Source organism: Coenobita brevimanus, chromosome 61 (genome assembly GCF_032717465.1).
Source record: "Coenobita brevimanus isolate Jiangsu-jjx chromosome 61, ASM3271746v2, whole genome shotgun sequence".
Classification (NCBI taxonomy): domain Eukaryota; kingdom Metazoa; phylum Arthropoda; class Malacostraca; order Decapoda; family Coenobitidae; genus Coenobita; species Coenobita brevimanus.
Window position 1 is genome coordinate 35,082,042 of NC_137014.1, and position 16,384 is coordinate 35,098,425.

At 42.3% G+C, this 16,384-nt stretch overlaps 1 protein-coding gene across 1 annotated transcript in view; it reads left to right on the plus strand.

Moving 5' to 3' along the window:
- The window catches only part of LOC145403745 (uncharacterized), a 59,932-nt gene that overhangs the window by 19,116 nt on the left and 24,432 nt on the right, over positions 1-16,384 (plus strand). Inside the window, exon 2 of the mRNA XM_080275423.1 lies at positions 14,936-15,331. Within this exon, the coding sequence (XP_080131549.1) occupies positions 14,936-15,331 (396 nt within the window). The remainder of the gene's footprint in view (positions 1-14,935; positions 15,332-16,384) is intronic.

The following is a 16,384-nucleotide window of genomic DNA, read 5'->3' on the forward strand; positions in this document are numbered from 1 at the left end:
ATCACTTTCATTCTCTATGTGTAACAGTTCCTGAAAGTGACCTCTCCATCTTCTCACTTTTTCTCCCTTCTCCACTAGCAATCTACCATTGTTATCTTTCACTCCCCGATTAACTACTTTATCACCCTGTCTTGCTTTCTTTACCTCTTTCCCAAACATTTTCTTACATTCTCTCCACTTTATACTCAGATTTCTTCCAAATTCCTCATCCACTCTCGTCATACTCTCTCCTACTAATCATTTCACCTCTCTCATCCTTTCTACATATAACTCTCTCCTCCGTCTCTCAACTTCCTCCACGCCCCTGCATCCCATCCACTCACTATATGCTTTCTTCTTTTGCGCCACAGTTTGTCTCACCTCTTCATTCCACCATGCTGTTCGATGCACCCTTTTCGTCTTCTCTTCACCCAGCACACCGTCTCACACGCTGCACAGATTTCTTCTGTGAATATCGTGCACACCTCTTCCGCCTTCCCCATCTGCTCCAAATCATATTTTCTTAATCGCTCCTCCACTTCTCTTATATATATATATATATATATATATATATATATATATATATATATATATCCTCTTGGAACCTTTCTACCCTCCTTTTATGGACTACAACTTCCAGTCCTTCCCTCCTTCTATTCCGCCATTGCATTTGATCCTTGACTTTCACCACCATCTCCACTCCACCAACCTCTGTATGCTCTTGCATCCAATACACACCTTCCCATTCTCTCATCCACACACTCACAATCAATCATTGCCTTCACTTCGTTTAGTTCACCACTCACTCTTCTCCTCACTCACCAAGTATACCTGTGGATCATTTTGTGTCTAAAGAGGGTATAGGCTATCACCAACGCCCTCCCCGCACTAATGTCCACTAGAGCACTGCCATTATCATCGACTTCTTTAGGCACACCCCACTCACCAACTACTCCATCTTCCTTCACATTCCCTACATTTCTATTCATATCTCCAGGCAAAAATACTCTCTCATTCCTTTCAGAATTTTCCATGTGCTGTTGAACCATAAACGCGAATACCACCCCTGTTCGTAGATTTAGTTGGGCCTTGGGTGTTTGTTTATAGTGTGCTGGTGCTATTCGGCCGCTGAAATCATACAACCTGCCTGAGCTTAGGTTGTGTGAAAGATTGCTTGATGATAATTTTGTGTTTACTCATTTTGTTGCCATACAGTTCATACGAGACAGCCCTGCGAAGGCAGTTGGTTGCCTGCGGTTGATGGGTCTGCTAGGCCAGACTTACCTGTGTTACTCAAAAACAACAACACTTCACAACCAGACTAGAGTGAATATTGAACTGAAAATGCGGCAAAACAAATGGATGCCAGATAGTAATGGTCTATGAGGACTTGTTTATTGTGGAAATTGACTAACGAAGGATTCCACGGCTGGCTGTCAGCTGACTAAAATCGTTTGACGTCGGCTGGAAAAGAATAGTAAAGTTGTCCTGATCATGAGATTGTTAAGATCTTTGCTAAATATGATCTCATATTGCGCTCTTATGGTTATTGCGAGGCCCAGATGTGTGGAGAAAGTGAGCACTTACTCATAAAGTGGGAAATTCGTAAGTACTTGTTTAGAAAGGCGAGGTTCCTTCTCTCCAATTGAAAAATTCCTGGGTACTCGTTGTATATGGATATGACCTTGTTTACAGTGCAGGACAGGCGCCCAAACTTTGAGAATTTAGTGAAGTTCAACGTGCTATTTTTTTTTTTTTTTTTTTTACTTGATGTGCAAGACAGTTTTTCTTGCTTAGGTGACTCATGATCTGTCTGATATTTCTTTGAATTTTGGAGGGTCATGATTTCTCAATACTGTGAGTTATTCAAATGGAAGAAACTAAACTCATGGCCGCATGCACTGAAATTGCGTAAAACTCGGCCCAGCCTGGATCCTTTTCCGATAGCCTATGAAGAGGATCCATGTCAGGCCGAAACTGGTGTAGCTATTTTCACACACTCATACAAAAAAGTTCAATATCCTGGCATAATTGTCTTGGTTTTGCTGCTGTTGTTTTTCTGTTTCATCAGATTTTTACTCATATAAATTGATAATCGTTTCGCTGCTGGATTTGTTATAATACCCATACTAACAAAATTTCACCGTAAAATGGGTTATCGAGCCCCGAATGCCACGTCCTGTTTTCTTTTTCTTCATCTTCATCTTTTTTCTTTTTCTTATGTAGATGTCTTCACAGGCTCTCTTGACTGTGTAAAGTCTCATGTGCACTGTGAGTGGTTAGTATTGCAGTGTGACAAGTACAGCTGCAGGAGTGTGTTTAGTGATGGTCAAGTGGTACCGTCTGCTGGCCTCCTGAGTGCGGTGTCGTTTAGGATTACGGGATTGCAGGGTGTCACTGCTGCCCTAGCAACCCCCCACCCCCACCCCCACCATACACTTCCGCATGTCACCTCCTCTACGCTGATACTAACCATCCTTATTGAATATATATCAGGGTAGTCTCATTCAATAATGGTGTAATGGCATCACCGAGGTATTTTTATGACATGTCGTTGGGTGTTGTGGAAGATCAGTAAAGTCTGTTTTAACGAGATCAGATTATAAGACTGTTTCGTGCCCCAGCCTGGGATCGAACTCGTGTCCTTTCAGAGAGCATCACATCTCTTACCACTTGGCCACCACAAGTGATGCTATGGAAGATTATTCAGTCCCACACAACTGACAGTCCTGGATAAAATTAGACCTACATTAGCATCAGCTTATGTACTTACCGACTGAGTAACGTCACTTACGAGATAAAATGAAGTATAAAGCATGAGTTGAACTATATGTATGCTATATATCCTGTTCATATTACAGCCATCCTTTTCTGGTCTTAAGTTACATCGTTCCCGAAACTGTGTGGGAGTGTTTTGAATGGTAAGAAAAGAATATGGAAGAAAGTAGCTACAGGACGTCCACAGATTATCTACAAATTCGAAACTTTATTAGTTTTAACGTCTGCGTGACAGTTAATTGTCATTTCTGTCAGTGTGTGGTGTGGTGTGATACATGACCTAATACTGGTACCAGTGGAGCATATATGGTATCCATGTTGACAGATTTGCCAAGAAAACTTGGAAATGTATAGTTTATTGTATCGCAAAATGTGTTCCAGTACCAAACAAATTTCACTTCAAAGTTGTGGAGGTAACCTCTGTATTGTGCAGGGTGGGTACGACGGAGAATTTAACCCCTTCAACCAGATGATGTATTTTGTATCTTATTCTTCAACCACCAGATAATTTTATTCAGCTTAGGGGTGACTTATCGAACCTAACGGTTGACTATAGTCTTCATTAATGTCTTCACGGCCCATGCTTAATAAAATCGTCGGGAGGGAACAAGAATAAACTAAAATGATACATCTTCATGGTGAATAGGTTAACCAGCTGTGTTTATTATGTCGCCTTGTAATCTAATATTCCACAGCCCCTTCCCCCCACCCCAGCCCCAACCCACCCACCCCACCTCCCCAGAAAAAAAAAAAAAAAGAGCAGAAGGGAAATAGCTTAAACATTCGTCTCTGAGAGTTGGACGTGCTGTCTGCTGGGCTGTTAGTTTGCATGCGCGCATGCACATGTGTGTGTGTATGTGTGTGTGTGTGTGTGTGTGTGTGTGTGTGTGTGTGTGTGTGTGTGTGCGTGAGAGAGAGATGTTTTAGCCATGTTTGTTGTTTTTGCTTATGTTGTGCTATTAAGATTACCATCACAATTTCCTTGTTGTTACTGTTTTCTTCTTCATTTCCTACTGTACTCTTTTTTGCTTTTTCTCTCTCATCCCTTTACCCTCTCATCTTCTCTTCTCTACCTTTCTTCCATTCCGCAATTATTTACTTCCCCTCAACATCCCTGTTTTATTTTTTCCCTTTTCTGTCTCCTTCTCTTTCCCCCCTCCCTATTCCTCTGTTCTCCTTAGAACCATCTGCCAGGTGGTGAGGAGAATGAGGAGAGGGGAAGGGAAAAGAATGGAGGGGAGGGGATGGTGAGGGGATACGAGAGGGGGGAAAGGAGGGGATTGTGAGGGAATACGAGAGGAGGAAAAGGAGGGGATGGTGAGGGGATATGAGAGGGGGAGAGAAGTGGAGGGGGAGGAGGATGGGGAGTAAGAAATGAGAGGGGGAGAGAAGGGGAGGGGGAGGAGGATGGGGTGAGCGGCCTTGCTCGACGAACATTCTGGAATGGGATCGAACTGCACTGGCTGTGTGGTGCTTGTTCACAAACTAACATCTCTCCACAACAGTTAGATAACCAAACCCACAACCGCACGCAGTGTCTGCCACCACTTCCTTCTACTTCACTGTTTGTTCCTTGTACTGTATTTGTCCTACCCTCCACCATACTACTGTGTTCTGTTTCACCGTCTGTGTCTTGTATCTGTCATCATACCATTGTTCACTGTCAAGTGGAAGGACTGCAAATCTAAGGGAACGGACAGTCGAGTCCTCAGTATACTCAGAGCCGGACACGTATAAAAAACACTTTACCCTTGCCTAGCCAGAGATAGGGTAAGTTTAATTAGATAAACATGGGCTCCCGTATTATTGTCTTGGTGCTGTTACGTGCATTAAATTCAACGGTGTTTGTGTATGAAGCTCTTTGTGTACTTGTATATACTGTTTACGGGTGGTTGTTTTCACAGCTGAGTAATTTAGCCATACTGTCACTGGCCTGTTTTGTCCCCACACCTAAGACGAAGATTTGTGACACGCACATTAATCCTTTGACTGTCTGAAGTTTCTCTTAACTGAACAAAATTCCCGATGTTAGCTTGAGCGAAATGCCAGAGTACGTGGGTAGAAGCTAAAGAGTTAGCTAAGATAATTTTTGACTCTAGCATCAGTCGAAGGAAAATGTCTAATATTGACTTAAGGGAAATCCGAGTTCTAGACCATGGCAGTGAAGAGGCCAAGTTGAGAAACATATTTACTTTGATTTAAAAGATTTCATAACACCTTTTCCCAAGCGATTTATTTTGCATAGTACACCTAGCTTAATAGCGGCCAAGAAAATATCAAGGTGAAATGTGGAAAATAAATCACCAAGGAGATGCCTGTAATACGAAGTCTTCAGTGCCAGTGAAAATGCACCCCGGTATGGAGTGTTGCTTGATGATGATGATGATGATGATGATGAGAGAGAGAGAGAGAGAGAATGTCATGGGTAGGGGAGAACATGCGCTTTAGAGAAGGGTTACATTGTTTGTGTGAGCTTTGTGTTTTTGTTTTTATGTTATATATATATATATATATATGTGTGTGTGTGTGTGTGTGTGTGTGTGTGTGTGTGTGTGTGTGTGTATGTGTGTGTGTGTGTGAGAGAGAGAGAGAGAGAGAGAGAGAGAATGACCATAAGCGAGACAGTTTATATCCCTTGAGTCCGTGTGTGTTTATCCCAGTCCCCCTTCCCTAACTCATCCTCACATCACCGCTCCTCCTCCTTCTCTTCTTTTCTTCTTCCTCTTCGTCTTCCTTCTTTGTTTCTAATCCTGGGCTTTGTAGGGTAACGCGAAGGGGTTGGACACAGGGTCATATGGTGAGTGGCTTTGGAAATTTCCTAACACCTCCGCCTTAGTCATTTATCCTGTATATTACCCCTCAGTATATTCTTGTATATTATTGGTGTGAATATGTAGATATTATAACAACATAAATAATATGCAAGAGAATGTTAAGATGTAATATAAAAAAAAAAATTGTTGAGGATGGGGTGCTACGAAGCCTCCTGTACCAACATGAATATGGTCAGAGAAATGCCAGTTAGAGGATAAGGCAGCGAAGGTGTGGTGAAGTAGGTTAATCCCCTTAGTATGGTAACATTCAACTAATACTTCACCACATGTAATTCTCATATTGTCCGGGCTAATGTTCCTTAATTGGGAGAGGCTTGACATTTTTCTCTGGTCATAGATGATTCTCATTGCTATGTTAAGCTAGTAGAGTGATGGACGTGCCTTTGGTGTGAAGTAGACGCAGTGGAATCGAAGGCGAACTTTCGTTGCTGAGTGTATTTAATATTCTTGTCACTTGTAAACTTAGGAAAGCACTCTCATATTAATGTAGTTTGTGAAGGCAGTATCTAAACCCTGTAACTTGAAAAGCTTCTCCTGAACTGAATAATATCGTCTGATGTTGGCAGGAATACAATGATTTCGGAATCTCTCTGAAGTTTTTTTTTTCTTTTTTCTACTTTTATCTCCTTACTCTTCTACTCTGTTCGATGTGTTCTCATCCTCTCCAGTACTTCTCTTCCTCCCTTTCTCCAGTTACATTATTGTTTTTCGGTTGCTATGGACGCTTTAGCGTACTGCATTCAGATTCTTGCTTTCATCTATCTGCGTTTAGCCAGACGGCTTAATCACGGAGGGGGTGGTATTGAACAAATCGCTTTCACGTCGCCCTGTCCTTCATCATTAGGCTGTCCTCTCTCCATCCGTAATCACTCACACGTTATACGTATACCTTGCCACTTCGACATTTCGCTTCATCCTCGGTCTTCCTCTCCCCTTCTGTCCATCCACCTCACATAAAGTATTTTGATAATGTGTCACTCTCCATTCGGTCCACATGACCCAACCACATCAATACCACAACGTTCCCAACACTTCCGCTGTCTATCCATATAACTTTATAAACTCCTGCTCCCATATAACTCAGCTGAAGGTGTCCTGACAGTCTATGGGTTGATAAGTACTCCAATTAATACTTTCTACGAGATAGACGCACGTAGGGGTTTTATTAGGCAATATCACAAGACCTCATTACTGTTGTATTCACCTCATTTGTATCAATTCTTTACCGAGTAAACACATTGTCAGCACCAGTTATATCTTCAAATTTCTATATTTGGACTCCAAGCTTGTTGCTGTGGTCAGTTTACCAGTACGCATCTGAGGTTAATCATGATTTGCGTCCTTAAAACAGAGAAGCTGAAGTTGTCGTAATGAAGCCAATAGTTTTTAAGAAATTTGGTCCCCTTGATAAGAGTATAACGTGCGTGGAGTTCTTTAGCTACCTAGCTGCTGAATGCGCTCTGGAACGTGGCATTCAAACTAATCACATCAAATTCTCACAGTTGTCCCATATAGAGTCAGACAGACCTTCACCCTCTAGGTTTTAGGAGTACGGCCGTATGTCTTAGAGTGTCTTCTGAGCACTGAAAACAGAATCGTTAAGCGGTTGCCAGAGCAAGATAAAAGACGTCGTATTCTTGGAGGGATTAAAGCCACGTTTGATTCACTCGAAATTTTTTTTTTACTAACCTGGGGCCGAGATTCACAAATAAACTTACAATCGCTTATTTCTCGTAACTCAGATGTTATTTGCGGAAAGAACAAGATACGTGAAAAGATATGCACTCTCTTCTCATTGTCCTTCCCACAAAAACAAATCTTGGCATTTTCTGGAAATCGATTTTAAGTTTTTGAATCCCAACTCTAACTGCTACTACAGTAGTGCCGCAACTGCCGAGGTGGAAGGACGGAGTTGAGGAATTTACTGGTATGAAGTAGAGTTGGTTGGAAAGGGTAAAGGGTTGTCGTTGAGTCAATGAAGAGGCAGGGCCAGTTCCCTGTATTTCCTTCACTACAATGATGTCTTTTCTATTATATTCTGTTACTGTCAAACGATTTTGTTCAGCCGTGTTGGGACATTTCATACAGAAAGAATTAAATACTTGAAAACTATCAATACAAACTATACTCAGTAACTCCTTCACCACGGTGACTTTTTCTACTGTCGTCGGACGAGTTTCTTCAGAGTAGGAGTGATTCCTTCAGTTGAAAGGATTAATAAAACTAAATTCCACAGTACAAGATTGTGGAGCACTAGGACAGTGAGTGTTGTGATGAGGAGAGGGGGGGGGGGAGTAGGAGAGAGCCGGTGGGGTGAAGAAGGAGAGAGTGGGAGAGAAGGGATGGGGGGAAGGCTGAGAGGGGTGGAGTGTTACTTCTACAGGACAATGACCCCAAGGCGGAGGGAAAGGCTATGACCTGTACTGTAGTGCGTTTACTCTAACATGACAAAGATCCCGAACTCCTTTTAATTCGATAGATAACCACATGTAGCCATACTGGAGGGTTCATTTGACTAATAACTAAGGAGATTCATTCTTAACGCAGAACTAAAGCTCATCGAATTTCATTAAACCGCGACATAGGATTCAGGTTGTGGGAGTGGCTTAGTTCCTTCAGATGATAACAAACCTACTATAGCTTATATTACAATAAGATACCCCTTGCATAGTACCTGCTATTTCCAAATTAGTTTTATTCAGTTTAAGAGACTTTTCGAACCTGAGGGGACGAATACCAACTTAATGAATCTTCACTGCTATCATTCCTCCCTTGAACAATATTGTCGGGATGCAGCAACAGTATAAAAGACGTTATCGTAGTGAAATGATGTATTCTTCTTCGGGTCCCATCGCTGATGTGTACTGACGGAGAAACAGAGGGACAAACACGTCTGGAGAGAGAGAGAGAGAGAGAGAGAGAGGCAAAAGGTCTCGGGGATACACAAATGAGAGTAAAAGCAAAAACTATGAAAGTGTCTGCAGATGAACGCAATATAACGCTCTCAGAAACCACAGTCATGGAACATAAACAAAGTCGCAGTTCCTTCCGACATACTATAGTTTATCAAATAGTTTCCGTATAAGCCAAACCTTGTATAATGGTAGTCGATTTGTTTTCGTCTTATGGAACTTGGCCACTCTCGCCTCATTACTGTGTTGAGGTTGCATGAAATTCACTGAGCCTTAGTTAGGAGGTAGGAATGATTCTCCTTTGTTACTAGCCAGATCAGACCCCTTATCTGACTACATCCTGTTGTCATCCGAGTTGAAAGGGGTTAGGAATCTTTGTCTGAGTCGAGTAAACCAACTGTAGGCTACCAGTTATGTAAAAGTTACCCCCCACACTTTTTTATCTGTTTATATCATGTAATGATTCAGGTAACGAATTTCTGGAGCTTCAACGGCATAAGTCAGGCGGTGTAATGACTGTGAAGCCTTGAGTTGCAGCTTTGGAATTTCGTAGCACCTCTTACCCAGGGACGTACAGGGTGGTCCGTAAATAGCGTCACTAGAAACGCCTGATGAGATCTTATGTGTTGTGGGGACAGTTCTGTTTGCTTGTGTTGGCGTGGATGTGACAGTGCAAGTATGCATTGGCATTAATGAATGATGCAGAATATGCTTTGATAACGCTGATTGAGCTGTCTCCACAACACACAAGAAATCCCTCTGCGGAATGGAAGAGGAGTGATATATAGAGACCCTGTATTTAAAATTTGATATTTTCCATTATGTTATTGGTGCAAGATATGTCGATATTAAACCAGTACAAGTAACGATGAAGTAAACTAAATTAATGGTAAGGAAGAGACGCTACGATGTTTACTCCATCTAGAATGCCATCCTTAAATCAACGTCATTCCAAGTCAGAGAAGATAAGGAGAAGGAATATAAGCCTGGCGGGTGAAGAGGAAGTACACTCATGAAGATGACCGGAGAAAATCGGATGGTTTTGTCTATATGGAGGCTGAAATCAGATTTTCAAGAAAAGGAACAAGAGAGTAAGCACCCATTCCTCTCATATACCTTGCAATTTGAGACAGCTTGATTTTAATAACCTCTGATTCTGTGCTTCCTTTAATTCACTGTGTGGTAGGGATGCTCCATACCTGAACAAAATCGTGTATCAGAAGGGGGAGAAAGGTGAGGTGCAAGGAGAGAGAGAGAGAGAGAGAGAGGAGTAGTGAGGGGAGGGGAGGGGAGAGAAGTGGAGTGGTGAAGGGGGAAAAAAGGGTGGTGTGGTGAGCGAAAGAGAAATGGCGAAGGGATGGAATGGTGAGAGGGGAGTGGGGATGGGGAAAGGAAAGGGAGTGGTGAGGCAGGGGAGTGAAGTGGTGAGAAGTAGGGAAGGGGAGTGATGAGGAGAGGGGAATGGTAGGGCGGATAAATCAACACTAAACAGTCTGGTACCCTCGTTTTCTCTCTCTCTCTCTCTCTCTCTCTCTCTCCAGTCATTCCTCTTCTTTTCTTCCTTCTTTCCTCTCTTCATCTTTTCCTTGTTATTTCCTTTCCCTCTTTCAATCTCTTTCTTTCTGCCCTTCAGTCTTCCCTTCCCTCTCTCTTCTCTCTCCTTCTCTCACTTTGTCCTCTCTCTTCTCCTTCTGTCCATCACTTCCTGCCTCTCTCCTTCCTCCTTCCCTCCCTCACTTCCCAGAAACTATCCTCATTTTCCAAGAGCCCAATGCCTGTCTGTGTCGACCAGTTTGTTTGTTTTCAGTGTTCACCGCAACAACCTTAGGACGTCGGTTATATTTTGTTTTTGTTCTAGGCGGCAAGTGGCAAGAATAATTAAAAATGATACGCCATCGGAGAAAATTGGTTAACAGTCTATTTCCTTGACGAAAATTATTAAAATGAAAATAAAGCTCACTAGGTCCAACATAGAAGTGTGTGTGTGTGTGTGTGTGTGTGTGTGTGTGTGTGTGTGTTTTGAAGTAGGAAAACAAACAATATTTATTTTTCAGCTACCGGTATTATTCTTTGCCATAACAAACAACACGCTCATCCGTTAGTATTCTTTACTCAGAATTAACAAGAAAATTATTTGTGGTGAATATACCCTCTTCAGTCCATGGATCCCACTACTATTTAGTCTTGCTGCTACCAGACGATTTTTTTTTTATTTTTATTTTTTTTTTGCTTAATCTTGGTAGAGGAAAGTTGATAATGGGGGCTATATGTAACTGTTTTTAGTCTCTCCAAAGCTCAGTAAAATCGTATGGTGGTATTAAGGATAAAAAAAATATAGCGTCATCGTACTGAAGTCGTTGAATACAGATAAGCCCGTTTCACTGTACCTTGATCTATAATTGCAGTTTCTCCATCTTGAATGCTGAATTATAATAATGGATTACCGTAGACTATGGTGCTCATTACGGAGAAGTTCTGTGGAAACGATGTAGAAACGCAGTATTGTCTTATTTCACCACTGAGTTACGTGGGAAAAAAAAAAAAAAACTGCTGAAGGAGGAAAATATGCGTCTTAAAGTGACGAACTATACTTTTTCTTGTTTGCCCTCTTTCCTTTCCTCCTTTCTCCAGCAGAGTCCCTCCCTACATCTTCCGCCTCATTATCAGTGCATGCCAAGAATAATGTAACAAGAATAAAATACAAACGACATCATCGTATAGAAGTGCATAGGCATAAAACAGCTTGTGTTCTCGTCTACCTTAATGACCGTGTAGTCGATAGGCATTAATCTTTTTAATCATCTCTCCAACCAGCATTCCCCCTTGCGTCGTCCGCCTCCTATCTAAGTGCCAGACCTTCCTTTTGGGGTCACGTGGGAGAGGGGATGGGCGTAAGAAAGAAGTGGGGGGTAAAAAAAGCAATGATGGTGGCTGGCTGGCGGCTGGGCTTGTCATCAGTCGCCCACAGACCAACACACGCACCCTCACACCCAGGAAGTGGTGCCATCTGTTGAGGTGATCCCGCACTAAGGCATCTCCACCCATCACCACTACAGTTGCTTTTTTTTGTCTCTCTCGTGTCCTGGTTTCCCTTTACAGGTTACTTACATAATGATTAATACTGAAGCTCCTGGTGTTAGAAGGGATTTTGTTCCGACTATGAGAAAGTATATGGTATCGGTATAACACTCATACTCTGATGATTCACTCGAAGTTAAATAAAAGCATTTAATAGGCGTTAGCTGAACAGAATGCTAGAGTTGTCTCAACCATGAGAAGGTCAGTTTAGTTCATCCCGTTAGAAATTAGTACAAGTGTTGTTCAGGAAGTGCTGCCATCTGTTGAGGTGATTCCGGACAAGGCATCAGCTGCTCTTGTCGGCTTAGGAGGGATTCTGGCACCATAATTATTAGCGATTTTGCTTGAAAGTTACTCTTCGCTGTTATCCTTTATGTTATTTATTTTTAATGCCAACATGGATTACTTAGATAACATTCAAGAGAGTGTTAATGTATCATATGCAGAAATATAACTGTACAAAAAATTTGCTAGGGAATCTCGTTATCGGGCGAGATTTGGGGCCGTTCTTTCTTCCTGGTTTCTCTTCATTAATTAACGACCTAAAGAATAGTGAATTAATGGGTGGGTAGTATTGTGGTATTATTTTATGCGGTTCCGTCAGTCATACCTTACGTACCTTTGTCATTTGTTTGTACTAAACACGATTTACTTCTGTTGGTAGAGTGGCTGCAACCTTTTATTGAATGAGATAAAAGACTAGTGACCCTTATTTCACATACACGCGCGCGGGCGCATTCCAGTCAAGCATCTATTCCAATGGAGGCATTTTATTTGTTGTTTCTTATATGATCCATGTTGAGAAAGCCCACAAACACAGGATGAAGTGATTATGAAAATCTGGGGTTTTGATATTCTCTCTCTCTCTCTCTCTCTCTCTGAGAGGTATATCTGAAACTAAAAGGCTATATTTTTAAAAGCTCAAGCATATACTTTTACCAACCACACCATCTGCAACGCCTCTGCTAAATGAAAAACCACGAACTTCAGTCATAGTAAAATAAATGAATAAATAAATAACTGAAGTAGGTGCTCAGGATGAAGAGGTTGAACTTGAATGTAATCGCAGTTGAGGCAGTTCGTTGGCGTGACATTGTTGGTGATAAGGCCAAGTGCGTGGCGGAGTAGGTGTGGGAGTGGCTGGGTGAGAGGGTGGGTGAGTGACTGCTTGTGTGGCTGAGTGGATGGTTGATTGGGTGCTTGAGTGGGTGAGTGAGTGCTTCTGTGGCTGAGTGGATGGTTGAGTGGGTGAGTGAGTGGTTTAGTGTGTGCTTGTGTGGCAGAGTGAATTGTTGGGTAGGTGAATGTGTGCTAAGATGCTTGTGAGGCTGAGTGAGTGGTTGAGTGAGAAGGTGAGGGAGTGGGTGGCTAAGTAGGTGAGTGGCTGAGTAGGTGCTGAGGGGGTGAGTAAGTGGGTGAGTTGGCTAGGGAATGACTGAGTGGCTGGAGGTGGGTGAGAGGGAAGGTGAAAGGTTGAATGTACCGGTGAATATGTGAGTGAGTGGTGGAGGAATGTGGATGAGTGGGGTGGCAATGTACAGGAGAAGGTGTGTGAGTGGGTGGGCGGGTGGGAGCGGATGGGTAAGTGAAGAGAGAGCGAGGGTAGATAGTGAAGCAGGAGCAGTAAACAAATGAGTAACCACAACCCGCACACAACATCCGGGTAACCACACTACACACTTATATCTTTCTCTCCTTCACCATTCTCTCGTATATACATACCGAGACTGGAACACGTCATGGCAATATCATCTCATTTCTTCACTGAAATTGCTTGGAGCTGGACCCATAAGAATGATGCATGCGGTGTCATTAAGCAACTCATATTAAGATTGTATATAGGCTATCTTGTGGTCAGTATTATGCCTTTTTACTGGTTATGGACATTGTTTTATCATTCTGTTCCAGGTCCGAATCCAGCACTCTGGAAAAGGTTGGGGGGCGTGATTCATGGCGTAACTGGCATAGGTTTGAATTCATGCTGACTCATTAGCATGTGCCTCTAAATTTATTATCAAATCATTCTTTTCACTGAATTGATGTTATGATAATGTTTATAAAAGATGTTTATTTGCATATATTTTGGTAAATAACATTGTTCTTTTACCGTAAAGAATCTTTTGTTTGCCGAAAACGGGAGGCGTACGCCCCCACGCCCCCTCACCCGTACCTGATGTTTAAGTAACGTAATGTATGACTTTTGAATGTAGCCATTCAAGATTTGTGGCAATACAGTATTTCTATTGTTTTCCATGTTTTATGTGCATGTTAGCAGCATGTTTATTTTGTGTAACAGTTTAAGATATTTTGGTGGGAGCGACGGCTGGATCTTTGAGATTTAGAACTTCGCGCGCGGGGCAGCACCACTATTAACAAAAACTACCACAGAAAACTTACCATAGAAAACCATCATAGAAAACGTACAATAAATTGGGAAGACTCGTGTATCTCGAAGACGAAGGACGAGCCAACCCTGACATTCTGGACAAAACAGCAAAGAGGGAAAGTTGCACGGAGAGTCAAGCCCATACACAGACACAGAACAATAACATGTGTTATCCCTAGACGTAGCACCAACTTGATAAAAATAACACTGCATGGTGTGAATACCAGATGGTCCAAATTGTTCTTAGAAGTAGCCTAGTGAAAATATACGTTGTGCCTGTCGCGGCTTGACCCCTCGCAACTCTCCCTCTTCTCTTTGCAGACGAATATGGAGAATATACCTACGAGTATAATAATGCCTATGACGGTGAGGACGTTGCGACGGAGTGTGAGTTTGACGGCAAGGTGTACGCCGACGGGGAAACCTTCGAACCTGATGACTGTACGAGATGCACCTGCACGGGGGGTCAGGTTAATTGTGAACAGACCCCTTGCGACGAGAATTGTGCTGGTGTCTTGTGTCCCGAGATCGAGTGCGAGAACCAGTACATTCCCCTTGGTTCGTGTTGCCCCGTTTGCCCAGGTAGGTTTGTCCCGTCCCACTCATATATAATGCTCATTCACATCTCGTTCCTTTTCCCTTCCCCCTCCCTCACCCCTTCTCCCACTTGACCGTTCTACCCCAGTTGTCCAGGTAGGTTTGTCCCGTCCAACTCAAATTTCATGCAGTGCCCTTCCCTCACCTCTCTCTCTCTCTCTCTCTCTCACTAAATATATATATATATATATATATATATATATATATATATATATATATATATATATATATATATATATATATATATATATATATATATATATATCGTGCTGCCCCGTTTGCCCAGGTAGATCCGCTCCGCTCCACCAAAAATTATTTATCTTCTTCACTCACACCCCCGTCCCTTCTTCCTCCACCTGTCCCACTCGCAGAGGACTATGACGATGAGTACTACCCCTATGAGGACGGTTACGATTACAACTACAACGAAGAAGATCAGTACCCTCCCTATGACCCTTACGCCACGGAGGCTCCCTACGATCCTTACCGTCCTTACACTGAGGCTCCTTACGACCCCTACGACTACACCGAACCCCCCACTACCACCACCTCTACCACCACCACAACTACCACTACTACCCCTCCCCCTCCACCCACTACCACAACCACCACAACCACCACCACACCACGACCACCACCCCCGCCTCGGCGACCTGATGTGTCGTTCGAGAGGCGACCCACGGCAGATCGACGACCCGGAGGCAGGAGGCCCCAGGGAGGGCGTGCTCAGATTGGTCGTGGCAGAGAGGGTGCAAGACGGGTCACAGGTAACAATATATATGGTAGGCACTAATACACTGTAAGTGCTGGACAGGCCACAGGTAACAGTAAATAGTAAATGGTGTATTGTATTGTAAGTACCAGACGGGTAGTAAGATGGTCACGAATAATGGCAAATAGGAAGTACCTGATGGTCCACAGGCAGCAGTAAATAGCAAGTAAATACCAGAAGGGCCAGAGATAACAGTGAATAGTAAATAGTAATTACTGGACGGGTCACACGTAACTGTTAATAATAATTATTCTCTGGCAGAACAGGTCAATTTCACTCACTGGTCGCTTCAACACGGGAAAGTAGTTATTAGTTTTAAAAATATAATTTTTTATTTCTTCACACATCGAGGGAGTTAAAGTTATCCTTGATTAGAGATGTTTTAATTGATATTGTCACACACACACACACACACAGACGTAAGGACAAACTTAAAGGTGGCAACTGCACATTCACCTGAAGAGACTTCAGTGTCCAGATGATAACAACGCTTGCGGTGCTTAATTTAAACTATTGGTGCCTGAATAACACCTGTGGAGGCCAAATGACAGAGTCGGTGTCAAGGTGATACTTCCAGTTCTCTAATAACACTTCTAATGAATGACTGACACTTATTTGTATAGTAAATGACTTTGGGGATATCGTAACACATCGTCCTTAGCTATCCATTCATCACATTATTCTCAGTATCCTCTTATATGTTACTGATGCAAAGTACATCGATATGATAAAAATATAATGTACAAGGGAATACTAGGGTGTTATATGCAGAATGATTCGCGAGGGAAGATGTGCTACGAACTCGCCAATGTCAAGTGGAATACAGCCTTTAGTGATGCTTGAATATATATATATATATATATATATATATATATATATATATATATATATATATATATATATATATATATACTTCGATATGATAACAATATAATGTACAAGAGAATACTAGGGTGTTATATGCAGAATGATTCGCGAGGGAAGATGTGCTACGAACTCGCCAATGTCAAGTGGAATACAGCCTTTAGTGGTGAATATATATATATAT